General features: G+C 53.6%; 6 protein-coding genes across 6 annotated transcripts; 5 read left to right on the top strand and 1 right to left on the bottom strand.

Annotated features, from left to right (window-relative positions):
* Positions 1-15: 15 nt before the first annotated feature.
* EI97DRAFT_216953 (UBC-like protein) lies at positions 16-1215 on the top strand. Its single transcript, XM_033793831.1, has 2 exons — positions 16-153; positions 204-1215. Exons 1-2 carry the CDS (start codon positions 117-119, stop codon positions 1046-1048), a joined length of 882 nt encoding a protein of 293 aa, XP_033656235.1. The 5' UTR covers positions 16-116; the 3' UTR covers positions 1049-1215.
* Positions 1216-1661: 446 nt separating this feature from the next.
* On the top strand, positions 1662-4816 carry EI97DRAFT_216963 (uncharacterized protein). The gene is made up of 9 exons (XM_033793833.1): positions 1662-1984; positions 2036-2125; positions 2181-2303; positions 2355-2477; positions 2533-2652; positions 2701-2789; positions 2838-4170; positions 4221-4352; positions 4411-4816. Exons 1-8 carry the CDS (start codon positions 1741-1743, stop codon positions 4334-4336), a joined length of 2238 nt encoding a protein of 745 aa, XP_033656234.1. The 5' UTR covers positions 1662-1740; the 3' UTR covers positions 4337-4352; positions 4411-4816.
* On the top strand, positions 4817-6893 carry EI97DRAFT_216958 (uncharacterized protein). Its single transcript, XM_033793832.1, has 2 exons — positions 4817-6254; positions 6314-6893. The coding sequence occupies exons 1-2, from the start codon at positions 5238-5240 to the stop codon at positions 6692-6694; spliced, it is 1398 nt and encodes a 465-aa protein (XP_033656233.1). The 5' UTR covers positions 4817-5237; the 3' UTR covers positions 6695-6893.
* Positions 6894-7455: 562 nt separating this feature from the next.
* EI97DRAFT_354885 (mitochondrial import translocase, subunit Tom22) lies at positions 7456-7924 on the top strand (the record flags this gene model as incomplete). The annotated part of the gene is made up of 2 exons (XM_033794892.1): positions 7456-7543; positions 7617-7924. Coding segments are annotated over 2 exons (396 nt in total), but the record flags the coding sequence as incomplete, so codon positions are not given.
* Positions 7925-8286: 362 nt separating this feature from the next.
* On the bottom strand, positions 8287-10072 carry EI97DRAFT_413451 (uncharacterized protein). The gene is made up of 3 exons (XM_033796794.1): positions 9615-10072; positions 8923-9564; positions 8287-8872 (listed from the first exon to the last, which is right to left on the bottom strand). The coding sequence occupies exons 1-3, from the start codon at positions 9933-9935 to the stop codon at positions 8759-8761; spliced, it is 1077 nt and encodes a 358-aa protein (XP_033656231.1). The 5' UTR covers positions 9936-10072; the 3' UTR covers positions 8287-8758.
* A 140-nt stretch (positions 10073-10212) lies between these two features.
* Positions 10213-12402, top strand: EI97DRAFT_413447 (6-phosphofructo-2-kinase/fructose-2,6-bisphosphatase-like protein; the record flags this gene model as incomplete). Its single annotated transcript, XM_033796793.1, has 4 exons — positions 10213-10522; positions 10595-11771; positions 11824-12000; positions 12049-12402. Exons 1-4 carry the CDS (start codon positions 10509-10511, stop codon positions 12400-12402), a joined length of 1722 nt encoding a protein of 573 aa, XP_033656230.1. The 5' UTR covers positions 10213-10508.
* Between the last annotated feature and the right edge of the window lie 198 nt (positions 12403-12600).

Raw genomic sequence — 12600 nt, 5'->3', positions numbered from 1 at the left:
TCAACGACACATGTCAGCAGCAATCAGTTCAAAGAACTGACCACAAACCATTCTTTCGCCCACAACTAACTTAATACTCGTTACTCCGGGCCTGGATTCAGCAGGTAATTCCCACAATGTCCACACGGGGGACGGTCAACACGAAGCGCATCCGTATGCTAGCCTCCCATTCCATGTATAACGAGTAACTGACAGTGTTGCAGTTAAAGAAGCCTCCGAGTTTGCCGCAAATGCTTCTCCAGACTACCATGCGGAACCGCTAGAGGATAATCTCTTCGAATGGCACTTCACCATAAAAGGCCCGCCGGCTCCGTCACCTTATGACGGAGGCATATACCACGGCCGAATAATCCTCCCTGCACAGTACCCTCTGCGCCCGCCGTCATTCCGCTTCCTCACTCCAACCGGTCGCTTTGAAGTCAATCGAGAGATCTGCTTGTCCATATCTGATCATCATGAGGAGACGTGGCAACCGGCATGGGGAATCCGTACAGCCCTGGTTGCGTTACGGAGTTTTATGGACACCGATGCAAAGGGCCAGCTGGGCGGTATAGAATGCACTCAGCAAGCAAGGAAGAAGATGGCGGTAGAGAGCCGGCTGTACAAATGTGCTGTTTGTGCGAAGTCGAACGCCGAGATCATCAAAGAGAGGGAGGAAGCTGCGGCGCTTCAGGAGGCTAAGGAGGGCAAGAGGAAAGAAGAGGAGATACCTGAGGAGTTGAGGCTTGCCTATCGGGATGAGCTAAACAAGGAGAGTGAAGCCGACGGCCAGCAGCAAAAAGAGCCCAAGGGCAAAGAGAAAGCTCATGACCCGTCGGAGGCGCTCACGGCGTCTACTCCAGCAACAGGCCCAGCAGTGACCCCAGCGGCAAAGCCGGCTGCTGTTCCGATAGCGGAACCCGTGCCCAGGCCTACTGCCACGGTACAAGCTCCAGTGCCGCAGCAAGCAGTTCGAGTGACTTCTGAACCTTCCTTGGCTTGGGTGGATGCATGTATTTATGCTGTTGTGGCTGCTTTGATATTCATGGTGTTACGGAAGGTCTCATAGTCGACTCATTGACTCGTTGGCAAAACTATCATGAGTTCTCTGCATGCCGGCATAGGAGTTGTGGTGTTCAGATATCACACAAGAGTAGGGCAGTTTTTTTCATTCATCGTACTTCTTTCCTTCGGTCTGTCAATACTCCCGGTCAGCTGGCATATAGTGTTATATACCCATACTCAGAACTTCGAATATGTCTTCTCTATGTATCTGAGAGTATATCTTGTCGCATCTAGCCATTCCCTTATCTTTCCTATCTCCAAATCCCTCCCTTCAAATTGGGTGTCGAGGTCGAGGGTCTCTTAGTGCGCAACTCAAGTCTCCAACATCGCTCAAGCAATGCCCTCATTGGTCAGTTTTGGTGGTTTCCATATTGAGTCTCATAAGTTGAGATTTTCGGCGGTCAGTGAAAGTCAACCCCCTCGAACCCTTTCACAGTCCCCCCAAACTCTTCTCCATAGCAACCCTCGGAGAAACCTTTTGCCTGTCTACCGTCTAGGCTGGCCCCAGAGCGAAGTGGCAAATATAAACACGATATAATTCCTTCAACCCCCCATACAACCTTCCTTTCTCTCCCAACTTTCCCTCGCTCCACAACCTTTCTCAACCTCCTTGCGACTGCACCTCGAGCTATTTACAACTTCAACCACAACCTCTGCAACTTCTTTTCCTCAGTTTCCCCTTCCATACGCCTTGCGATGGGTTCGGGACCCTTCGCCTCGCAGCCCTTCGGGCAGTTAAAGGCTTTGTTTACCACTTCTCGCTCGTCCTCCGCCGCTGCACCGAAGCAAGTCAGCAAGAAGAAGTCGAACAGTACCCTGGCTGGCACCAAGTCCTCCATTGGTGGGAAGCTGGCACGGATGCTGCATCGCAGACGCGACAGTGGCTATGGCAGCAGTGGAAGTGGAAAAAGGAACGAGCTTCCTATCCACATGCCACTGGGTAAGAAACTGCCTCGATACCTTGTTGATTATAACTGACACGGTGATGCAGATCCCAAAACGGCCGAAGAAGCGGCTCGGGAGTTTGTCAGGTGGCAGGGCGGCGGACAATCGAGGGAAGCTGGTGTCGCAGTGCATCATGGTAATTGTTATTGACTCAAGAATCTTCTGAGTGCTGTGTTAATATCTCCTTGCAGACTTGCCGCCCACCAATGATGTCGATTCAGATAGGTCCTCCGTCGCTTCCCTCCCGGAGTATGTCGGTTCGGAGGCCTCATCATCGGCCTATACGCAGGTTGTTGTGTACAATCCGCCGCTTCGTAAGTAACATCCTTGACCTCAAGCGCAACATGCTAACAGGAAACCTCAAGTCCCTTATCCGATCCCCGAGGCAGATACAGATGTTGCCGGAGTCGAGGCCCGACCACAGAGTGTCTTGTCGTCTGCCTCCTCCTCCGAGTATGACCAGATTGTTGTTCACCAAGGTTGTCTGGGTACGTTGGCCTCCCTCGTATCTGCCATGACCCGATACTGATGATGAATCTTCAGTTGTCCCATTTGTCCCTCCCGAGTTGTATGCTACCAATACGCCCACCCAACCCGCAAGTGTGCATTCTTCGGCCTCCTCCTCGGAATACACCCAAACTGTGGTGTACCATGGCCTTCAGGGTACGCCATTCATTCCCCACTCGGCAGAAATCCCTAACGGTAAATCAGGTGGGACTACACTTGAAGCTGCTGCTCTGCAGTACGTGACAGGGAGGGTTGCAAACACACAGCAGCCTTTGGCTACGGCCAACGATTTAGTAAGTTTCCGGTTGCATTCAGGACTGCAGCAGGCTAATAAGTTGCAGAACGACTGTGACACCTCTTCAGAGCTGGTCGAAGAAACACCGGAGACTGCTGGTCGTTCCTTGAACGCCGTCACTGAGTCCGGCCCGGTCGGATCGTCTGATTGCACCCATGAAGAGCCATCCGTATACGGGGCCATCGACTCCCATGCGCCAGCCGAATCCACCCAGTCCCAGTGTGCGCTGGTTACATCACCCTTGAAGCGTACGCACCGCCAGGTCAAGCGTCCCCTCGAAGCATTGCACCCGGAGGAGAATACCATCCGGCGTCGACAGCACCGTTTCTTTGAGGCATTGACTCGTCGAGCTGCCGAAGGCCATGGCTACGCCATGGCTAATGCCCTTGACGTCGTGAGGCATCTGGAGAACAACCCGGACCCGAACAGCTTCCTCCGCCTGCCGTCGATGGGCCTCTATCGGCACGAGCTGTCGAAGAACGACTGGCTGTGGCTTCGGCGCGCACAGATGATCTGGTCCGTACAGAAGCAGATGCGTCGAGGCCTGCTTGCTGCTGAGTGCGGTGAAATCATCATCACCCAGCTGGTACCGGAGGGCGAACACCAGATCCTCCCAAAGCAGTACTTTGAAGTCTACCTCGACTTCTACGTGAAGGAAGGCATCTGGTGCTCCCAAACCCTCGCCCAGCGAATTCTCATGCTGCAGGTAACCCCCGAAGAGTTGAGGCTTGGTCCTTGCGTGGTGCTTCCTGAGCCCGTCAAATCCGTCGCTCCACAGTTCCAGAAGTTGCCTATTGACCTTCGGTCGACCACTCCTGTTGCCCTCTCCCGATTCAAGCAGCTCCTGCATCTTTGCGAAGCGGTGGCCTACGAGCGCAAGGAATGGAAGGGCCTTGCGTACGACAACGGGTTGAAGGAGCTGCAGCTCTACTGCGCTGCGTTCCACGCCACCAAGGGTGGGCAGAATCCTCCTGCGGACCTGATGCCGCACTATCGGAATTGGACGTATCCCGAGCAGCGGCTCCTTCGTGCCGGTGAACTGATTGCTCGCCTGCTGCAGGAAGTGAATGAGGGCAGGTTTGACTTGGCGATTTTCCAAGTCATCCGGGGCACACTCCTGAATGTTAGGGCCCAGCCCTACTTGGATCTCGAGGAGTTTGAGAAGTTCTTCTACTCTTGCGGTGTCGAAGCCGGTGTCCAGATTTCGGAGATTCCGCGGATCCTGATTCTCCACCCCGAGTATGACTTCCAGTCCCAGCGCGATGAGGAGCGCGTCTTCAGCGGGCTGTTGGCAAACTCATGGCGCTTCCAAGAAGAAGAGGCCGAGCGGTTGCGGGAGCTTGAGATGGCGAAGAAGGCATATGCCAAAGCCATCGGTGGTAAGTGATCGCGCTGTGCCTGCTCAGAGCCTATGCTGACAGAATGATAGCCAACCGCTTCGCCGCCCGTTTCAAGCGTCGCCTCAAAAAGCTATTCAAGACGTACAGGGAACCGATCCGGTTCCACTGCAGGGGATGTATGCAGGGTCGCCGTTGCATCGCCTAGATCATTGATCTTTGAGGTATGTCCGTAGCGGATAGTTTTTCATGGCCCTGGTGCTGACTCCGGTTGGATCCAAGACGAAAACGACCTGCTGTTTTGTACACACGACTGTACACACGACCCCTTCTCCATTAAGGGAAGAGCTGTTCATGGTACGCTCTATGTGCCCCACGATGATGGACGAATGGCAAAGACTCCGGCGATGATAAGAACGGAGTTCAAGGCGTTTCTAGTGCTTATGATACCCGGTTCGAAGTGACCTACAGTGTGCTGGCGGTTCTGCTTTTGGGAGGCGTTCTTCTTTTCCTTGCCTTTTTCATCTCAGCATGAGCAGACAATGAGGTGTGCCTAAGAAAAGCATATTATTTTCTACTCCTCTGCCATTCTTCTGATCATTCCCTAGGGGTATCCTAAAGTGGTGACATGCTACCTCAGGCACACCAATTCCATCGATGCGTGTTGTGATTATGAAAACAAGCATCAATATCTCTTCTGAAGGCGTACTCAAGCTTCAATGAACGTATGGAGTCTAGGGTACAGAGACGTGTCTTCTTATTGCGCTCCAGTCGTTAGATGGTTTAGGAGGGGAACTGACGGGACAGTTGCGCCACAGTGTGGCGCGACGCCGACTTCCCCTTTTGCGCCGGCTTGGCTTCAGAAAACATATCACGACCTCTCCTCAGTCCATCAGGTGCGCCATAGACGATCGCTTTTCAGTCATTCGACTATTTCTCGAACCGGTAGGCTTCAGCAATCCCGCGGGCTACCATATTTCCTAGAACACCGACGTCCTGCCATGCTGGACCGCCTCCGCTCGTAATCCGCATCGACGACCGGCACCCCTTCGCGAGCTGCACACATTGGCCGACAGCGACAGGAGGAAGAACCTCTGCTCGTAGGCGCCATGATCAGACCTTTACTGATGCGGCTTATGCGGAGACCGTGGAGGTTCATCCTCCTGGTTGTCATTTTCGGTTTCGCCCTGCTCACATTAACTCGAACACATCGTCAGGAGCCACCACCGCAGACCGCCTACTACAAGAAGACTACAAAAAGTTTCTTCCCTCCTTTGAAGGGTGCGCCCGCACCAGATCAAGATTACTGCGTCAACTTCCCCAAAGACCAGCTGAACAGGATACAAGTGGTGTTGAAGACTGGAGCGAACGAGAAGGAGAAAACAAAAGCACATCTGTCGACTGTGACGTCGTGCATATCGAATTTATTAATTGTGTCAGACCACGAGGACAGGATAGGCGATCACCATGTCATTGACATCCTCGCCGAACTGCCCGCTTCGTACAAGGAGAAGAACCCTGATTTCAGCTCCTACCTCGAGCACCAGAAGGCCCATGCGGAGGGCGATATCGTTGATTATCACTCAGGAGGATGGAAGCTGGACCGCTTCAAGTTCCTGCCGATGGTTGATAAGGCATATGAAATGAACCCGAAGGCAGATTGGTATATCTTCCTTGAGCCGGACATATACTTCTTCTGGGACACGCTGTTTCGGTTGCTGGACCAGCTCAAGCCGGAGGAGATGCACTATATGGGCGCACCGGGGCCGGCATCTAAGTCGCCAGACCGTAACTTCGCATACGGAGGTGCCGGGTTCGTCTTGTCTCAGGGATTAATGAAGAAACTCCTGCCGCCGTCGCGTAGTGGAGGGTATGAAAAGCTGGCTCATCGCTATGAGGACAAGATCAAGAGTGAATGTTGCGGCGATGTTGTGCTCGCACATGCCATTCTCAACATGACGGAAACCAAGCTCGAGGCGTTGTACCCGACATTCTCCGGGGAAGATCTCAGGCAAATCAGGGTAGACAAGGACCGCTGGTGTGTTCCGCTACTCTCGCTGCACCGTGTGGAGCCCGATCAGATGGAAAAGCTGTGGAGGTGGGAGCGGACACGGCCGTATAACACAGTACGTGCGCCCTCTAATCAATTCATGGCGGTGCAACAGTTTGCTAACAACCCCTCCAGAAACCCTTCGTTTATTCTTCCCTCCTCGCATACACACATTCGCACCTTACGAAATCACCCAAGCTTGAATGGTGGGATAACCTATCGGAAGCGCCCGTCCCCAACGACCGGCCCGCGCATCGTAACGCCGATTCGTGCGGCTCGGAGTGCTCAAAGGACGCCAACTGCCTCCAATGGTCGTATTCCCAGACCGTGTGCCGCTTCGCCAACTACATCAAGCTCGGAAATCCCGTCGACGAGATGAACGGTGGCCAGGGCGAGTTCCATAGCGGATGGGACCTCAAGAAGATGGGCGAGCTCGGCTTCAAGGTGGACGAACAGAGCGACATACACGACACTTGTCAAGAGGCGACATGGCTGACGCCGAAAGTACGGCAATAGTATTCGTGCTTTATCGACGTTGATTGTCGCACTCACCTAGGCGTTTGGGGGCTCCCATACTTCGGCCAATGATCCTCGAGGACCATTGGGTCTGAAATCATCATGTGACGGCGTTACGTTGCTTCTTTGGATATCATGTACTCATTTTAGCTTCCCGTGTTTCTATTCATTGGGGTTCTCCATTTCTCCGTTTTTCCTGTTCTACGGGATATGGAACGTGTACGTCTTGGTCGACTTGTGTATGTATTTGTGGGGATTCGCAACATGGGTGATTGAGCGGATGCGGATTAGACTGTGGGTTTATACTTGCATATCATACCCTATGGCGTGAATGCCTGTAATAGCGCGACATGGAATTGATGGCATCAATATCGGTGGGTTGATTCTGGTAGTATGGTTATGTTGACATGGTAGGGACAAAACGCATTGAGGGAGGAAGACCATCTGGTATAGGGAGAGGCGGAACCAAATATCCAAGTCCTGTTAAATATCTAATTGAGACATTTATATTCCCAGAAACAAGCCCAGTTGACTTTCCATTCACCGTGCCAGTTGTCTCCCTCAAGTCCGTCACGCCAAGCTGTCCTCGGCGAAACAATCCTCCACATCCCTGCCTCGACTTCTCAAAGTTCGACGACCATCATCACATCGACCCTATCCATCACAGAAAAACTCCATCTTTGCGCGCCCACCTCTTCGCACTCTGCTCATTCGACAGACTCTTTCCGTCACTTTGAACCACCTCACATACAACCACAACAATGGTCAAGCTCGAAGAAGTCATTGACGAGGACTTCCTCCGCCCGCAGGAAGGCCCCATGGACGAAGACGAATGGGACACCGATTCCGGTCCGTCCTCTCCTACTCCAACCCTCCTTCGCTAGCTCCCTCCCTACAATCCCCTCACTAACAACCCCCCCAGAATCCGAAACCTCCTCCATTGCCTCCGAAGACCTGACAGCCGAAACCCTGTACGAGCGCCTCGTCGCCCTGCAAGACATTATCCCGGCCTCGTACCGACGCAGCCTCTCGTCGAAACTCGGTACCGCCAAGTCGGCGCTCAGGACGGGCGCGTCGTGGGGCGGCAGGACGTTGTGGGTCGTGAGCACGAGCGTGCTGCTGCTCGGGGTGCCGTGGGCGCTGGCGTATAGCGAGGAGCAGATGATGCTGGAGCAGGAGAGGGAGATGCAGATGCAGCAGAAGGCGAATGAGTTTTTGACGCCTGGCACGGGGACGGCGGCGGCGGGGCAGGCGCAGGCGAAGCCGGCGATTTAGAGGGTTGATAAGAGGGGAGAGTGTATGAGTGGTTTGGAGGCAGTGTATGTATAGATTTTGGTGGGCCTTTTTTGTACGATTGATTTGCTATTCACAGCTGTTTGGGGTGCATAGGTGGGATGGGGTTGGTATGGGATGGGTGTACGCGTACAGTCATGTCCTTGGTTCGCATCCACGGGGTTCTAAAACACCCTGAGCAATGTTCGCCAAATGTACTATTAGATTTCTTCTTCCTCTCCTCTGGAAAAATATACAACGCGTTGGTCAATGCAGTTGCCCTCCCATCACCAAGCAGTTCACGAGCACAAGCGGACCTTATTCGAGTACCACCATACTATTCGGACACACCTATATGTACACAAGTCAACCTTCTCTACCAATCCGAGGGCTAGGGCGCTTCCCATTGCGCACCTTCCCCGCCCCAATCTACCAAAGCAGAGCTGCTTGACAATGTGCATATCCCCATTACAGTTTCAACAACATGCGCCTGATAAGGTACGAACCGCCAAAGGAGTAGGTAAAATGTCGTTTCTTTGTGCGGGAGAATGACGTTGATCTCTAGTCCCGTTCGTGCGAAGCGTGCAGATAAATGCGCTGACCAACCAACCGCCGAGAGCCCCCAGAATTACGAACCATGCAGACTAGGACAGATAGACGAGCGCCAGGTGCCCCTTTTCGGTTCGCTCGCGCAAAGGAAATGGTGATAATACAGAGAAGAGAAGGGTTGTGATCTACAAGCAGTCGGATATTCACGGGTCAGGAAGTTCCAGGGTGGGACGATCGATTGGCTTAGAATGGGATCGGATCGGGCTGGATGCCGGCCATGGCCATCTTCTCCTGCTGCTGCATTACCTCCTCGTCGGCGGCCTCGATGGAGACGGCAAGGCCAAGTTTGGAGGTGTTCTATCCTCGGATTAGCTGTCTCATTCTCCAGAAAGCGAAGGGGTACATACCTGTTTGTGGTCAATCTCGCCAGAGAAGGTAATGCGGATGGGTGGTGCAACAGTCTTTTCCAGCAGGCAGCCAACCTTGCCGGTATTGTCGATTTGCGCCCTGAAAGACGACATACGGAAGTCATATTTAGCGCCAATGGTAACAGTGCCCTCCTTGCTTGCACCACCCATAGGTCCAGCAGCGCCCATTCCAGCAAAAGCGAGGTTCATGTTGATGCCGGTCTCGACCTTGTCGGATAGCTTGCGCCAGTACGATGCCTCGATTGCGTTACCAGGGACGAGCTGTGCGGCGGCCATCCAGTCCGCAGCCTTATACCTCGTCGCGTAAGAAAGGTTGAGGGTAGGAGGATAGGCCATGGCAGGGCGCGACCAGAAAGCGTCCACGCCGACAGACAACCGCGAAGTCAGTGCCTGCAGGTAACTGCCCATGACCATGCCTGTGAATCCACCATCTAGTATCGAGGGGTTCACCGCTTTCAATGACGCTGAGAAGTCTGCACCTGTGTAGTCGTTCTCAATGGACATCATGTTCCCTTGCGAGGATAGCTGGACGGAGGTCTTGGTGATGAGGTTCGAAGCCCAGCGCCAGTTGAAGCGGCCGGTGAACTGAAGGTCATTGTCGAAGTTACCTTGCATGAACACCTGCAGCTATTAGATTAGTGGCACTAGGAACTTCAGCTGTAGGGGCTGACCTTGGGGCTGCCGTATAGGACTCCGTATGTGTAGGGGGGCATTGCTTGCGAGCCCATGGCGAGCGCATGCGAGACCTGGAATAGCGGAGAGACGCCGAAGGACTTGGTCAGGTCGGCGCGTAGGCCAGAGAAGCTCTGGTTGTTCAGGAAGACATCGCGCTGCACCTCTTTTGCGATGTTCTCAACGGTCCCGGGATTTGACAGTCCTAACGCCTCTCTCCGCTCATTAAAGGCCGAGTAGATATCTCGTATCCGCGCAACGACTGCATTCTGAGTGAAAAGCTCGGTGAAGGCTGTCTGCTTCTGCGTGTCGAGGTCCATGGCGAGGGGAGGGTTCTGACGAAGATTGACCTCGGATTTGTGGAAGAATGCGCTCCTGTGTAATGGGTGGAGCGCCTTGATAGAGATTGAAATGCGAAATGGTGAAGCAGTAAGCTATGGTTGACAGTCGATGGAGATGAATGCTGCTTTTGCTATGAACTTTTCTCTCTTGGAAGGAGTAGAGCTCGCACGTGACAACGCTAACCCCAGATCGGCTGGCGGCTTATCGTTATCGATATGACGGAGCTGGAGGTCGACGACCTCGACAGTACTCCGTCCTCTTCCGTATCCGGTGAATTGCTTTTTCTCTGGTCGCCAGAACCTTGCCTTCGCTGGATTCTCTCACTTTCCTCACACTCTCTGTTGGGCTGGTTCATCTAGAAAACATCTCTCACGGTCCGTCTTCCCCAATCGCGTAGGTTGGAACCAGTGGCACCTGCTGCCATCACTCCACTGCTCCTCCGGCCCTATATGAATTCCCCATAACCCCGCCGAATTCCTCCACTCCTCCTAGATATCCGAACCCCCATTTCCACACAACACCTCCATAGTCCACATACATTCCTTATCAACATGGATACACTACTGTAAGTTCGAGCTTTCCCGAAGCAACAGTTAGACGGCGGTGCAAAGCTCAGGTATTGACTTCCGTCTCATAGCACTGCGGAGATATACGCCAACTCGCCCCGCTTCAGGCGGCGGTCGAGTACTTTCGTCGATGCCATCCATGATCTTCCGCCCCAGGAGGAGATGGCCCCGGCGCAATTGTACAGCACAGAATCAGGACGACTGTTTCACGCCGGCAGGATAGTACTTGCCACTGTAGGACTGCCAGCCCGCGGAAAGACACACACCTCGGTGGCCATAGCACGGTATCTGCGCTGGCTCGGGGTCAAGACGCATGTATTCCATCTCGGTGATTATCGAAGAGCTACTGTGGGCCCTGGAAAAGATGTGCCTGATGATTACTTCTTCCTGAATGCCTCTCCTCAATCAGTCCTATTGAGGAACAAGATCCTGAAGAAGTGTAGAGAAGACATCTATCACTTTCTAGAACACGACAACGGCCAGGTCGCCATCTACGATGCTGTTAACGCCATTTCCCAGGGACGCAAATCACTCGCGAAGGAGTTCGCTAAGCATGGGATTCAGACTGTGTTCATCGAATCGCACTGCACCGACCCGCGCATCATCCAAGAGAATGTGCGCCGGGTGAAGATTTCCTCACCCGACTACAAAGGCTGGAACGATGAAGACGCCATCCGAGACTACCTCGCACGTATAGCCGCCCGGATACCCCATTTCGAGACCATGGAGGAGCCGGATCTGCATTGGATCAAGATAATAAACGCCGGCGAGCGTGTGATCGTGAACAACTGCGCCTTCAACTACCTGTCCCAACGAATCGTCTTCTACCTCCTCAATCTGCATATCAAATCCCGGCAAACGTACTTTGCACGTGCCGGAACCGCTCGCGAGGAGGACTCCTATAAGGCGGATGCGCCTCTCTCCGAGGAGGGCCGTGACTATGCCAGAAAGATGAGCGAAGTGCTGCTGAAGTACCGCGAAGAGGAGAAGCAAAAACTGAAGGAACAGGGTGCCCCGGATGCTGAGCTCAAGCCCTTGACCATCTGGACATCGACACGGCGCCGCACAGTTCAAACGGCAGAGTACCTGGCCGCGATGGGCTACCGTGTCCGGCAGCGGTCTCAGATGAGCCAGATGAACCCTGGTGTGTGCGAGAAGATGTCAGAGGAACGCATCCGCAAGGAATTCCCAGAGGAGGTGAAGAAACATGAAGCCGATCCATACCATCATCGCTATCCCCGCGCAGAAGTACGTCCTTCCCTCCCCAAGTACAGGTAATAAAAATACTGACTCTGGCTAGTCCTACCACGATCTTGCTGTCCGCATGGAGCCTATCATTCTCGAATTGGAGAGGGAGCAGAATGATCTTCTAATCATAGCACACGAATCCGTGCTCCGCGTCCTATACGGCTACCTTATGGCTTGCAGCGCCGCCGACATTCCCAAACTCGACTTTCCCCGCGACGAAATTATCGAGGTTCGTACACTCTAGCCCCATCAGATTTCGTTCTCACTTGTTCCCTAGATCATCCCCTCTAGCTATAACAACGTCGCCAAGCGCATCAAAATTCCCGGCCTCCCAGAACGCATAATCCCCGGCAGTCCAGAAGACATTAAGATCCCGGTCCCACCAAGCGGTAATGTAAGTCCCTTCCCTGGCATCGCGACTCCGCGAGCCGGCGGGACGCCGCAGTCTGGTCGTTCGGGAACCGCTACCCCCCTGACGCAGCATGCACCTGCACACCCCGCAACATACGCCCCTCGCGTTGGGACTCCCCTATCTCAATCTACGACTATCGATACTATTGAAGCTGCATCTACACAAACCTCGGTAGAACCTCTACCATTGAAGAAGACTCCTATTAACCCGCTTGATTAGGACGAGGATGCGCTGCTCCGGGCGATGACGGAGTCACGGGATGTCAATGACCTGTTATGAATGATGTTTTGGTTCGGTACGATTCTTATACTTCCGGATGGGGTTTTGGTTTATTTGCGTGCCGCGGTTTTGTTCGAGATTGAGGTGGTTGGTGGGCGCAGGCCTAATTAACGGGTTTTCACATTCATTAGAAGGGTC

This window comes from Westerdykella ornata, assembly GCF_010094085.1.
Source record: "Westerdykella ornata strain CBS 379.55 unplaced genomic scaffold EI97scaffold_4, whole genome shotgun sequence".
Taxonomy (NCBI): domain Eukaryota; kingdom Fungi; phylum Ascomycota; class Dothideomycetes; order Pleosporales; family Sporormiaceae; genus Westerdykella; species Westerdykella ornata.
The sequence above is the reverse complement of the archived record's forward strand: the minus strand, read 5'-3'. Positions and strand labels throughout refer to the sequence as shown.

Excerpts from the sequence above, each read along its gene's own strand:
- EI97DRAFT_216958 (XM_033793832.1), top strand. The coding sequence starts at position 5,238 with ATGATCAGACCTTTACTGATGCGGCTTATGCGGAGACCGTGGAGGTTC. Across the intron at positions 6,255-6,313 it reads GGACACGGCCGTATAACACA|AAACCCTTCGTTTATTCTTC; the intron begins GTACGTGCGCCC and ends CAACCCCTCCAG.
- EI97DRAFT_216953 (XM_033793831.1), top strand. The coding sequence starts at position 117 with ATGTCCACACGGGGGACGGTCAACACGAAGCGCATCC. Across the intron at positions 154-203 it reads GGTCAACACGAAGCGCATCC|TTAAAGAAGCCTCCGAGTTT; the intron begins GTATGCTAGCCT and ends ACAGTGTTGCAG.
- EI97DRAFT_413451 (XM_033796794.1), bottom strand. The coding sequence starts at position 9,935 with ATGGACCTCGACACGCAGAAGCAGACAGCCTTCACCGAGCTTTTCACT. Across the intron at positions 9,565-9,614 it reads TCCTATACGGCAGCCCCAAG|GTGTTCATGCAAGGTAACTT; the intron begins GTCAGCCCCTAC and ends TAATAGCTGCAG. Across the intron at positions 8,873-8,922 it reads GCGAGATTGACCACAAACAG|AACACCTCCAAACTTGGCCT; the intron begins GTATGTACCCCT and ends ATCCGAGGATAG.
- EI97DRAFT_216963 (XM_033793833.1), top strand. The coding sequence starts at position 1,741 with ATGGGTTCGGGACCCTTCGCCTCGCAGCCCTTCGGGCAGTTAAAGGCT. Across the intron at positions 2,126-2,180 it reads TGGTGTCGCAGTGCATCATG|ACTTGCCGCCCACCAATGAT; the intron begins GTAATTGTTATT and ends ATCTCCTTGCAG. Across the intron at positions 4,171-4,220 it reads ATATGCCAAAGCCATCGGTG|CCAACCGCTTCGCCGCCCGT; the intron begins GTAAGTGATCGC and ends ACAGAATGATAG.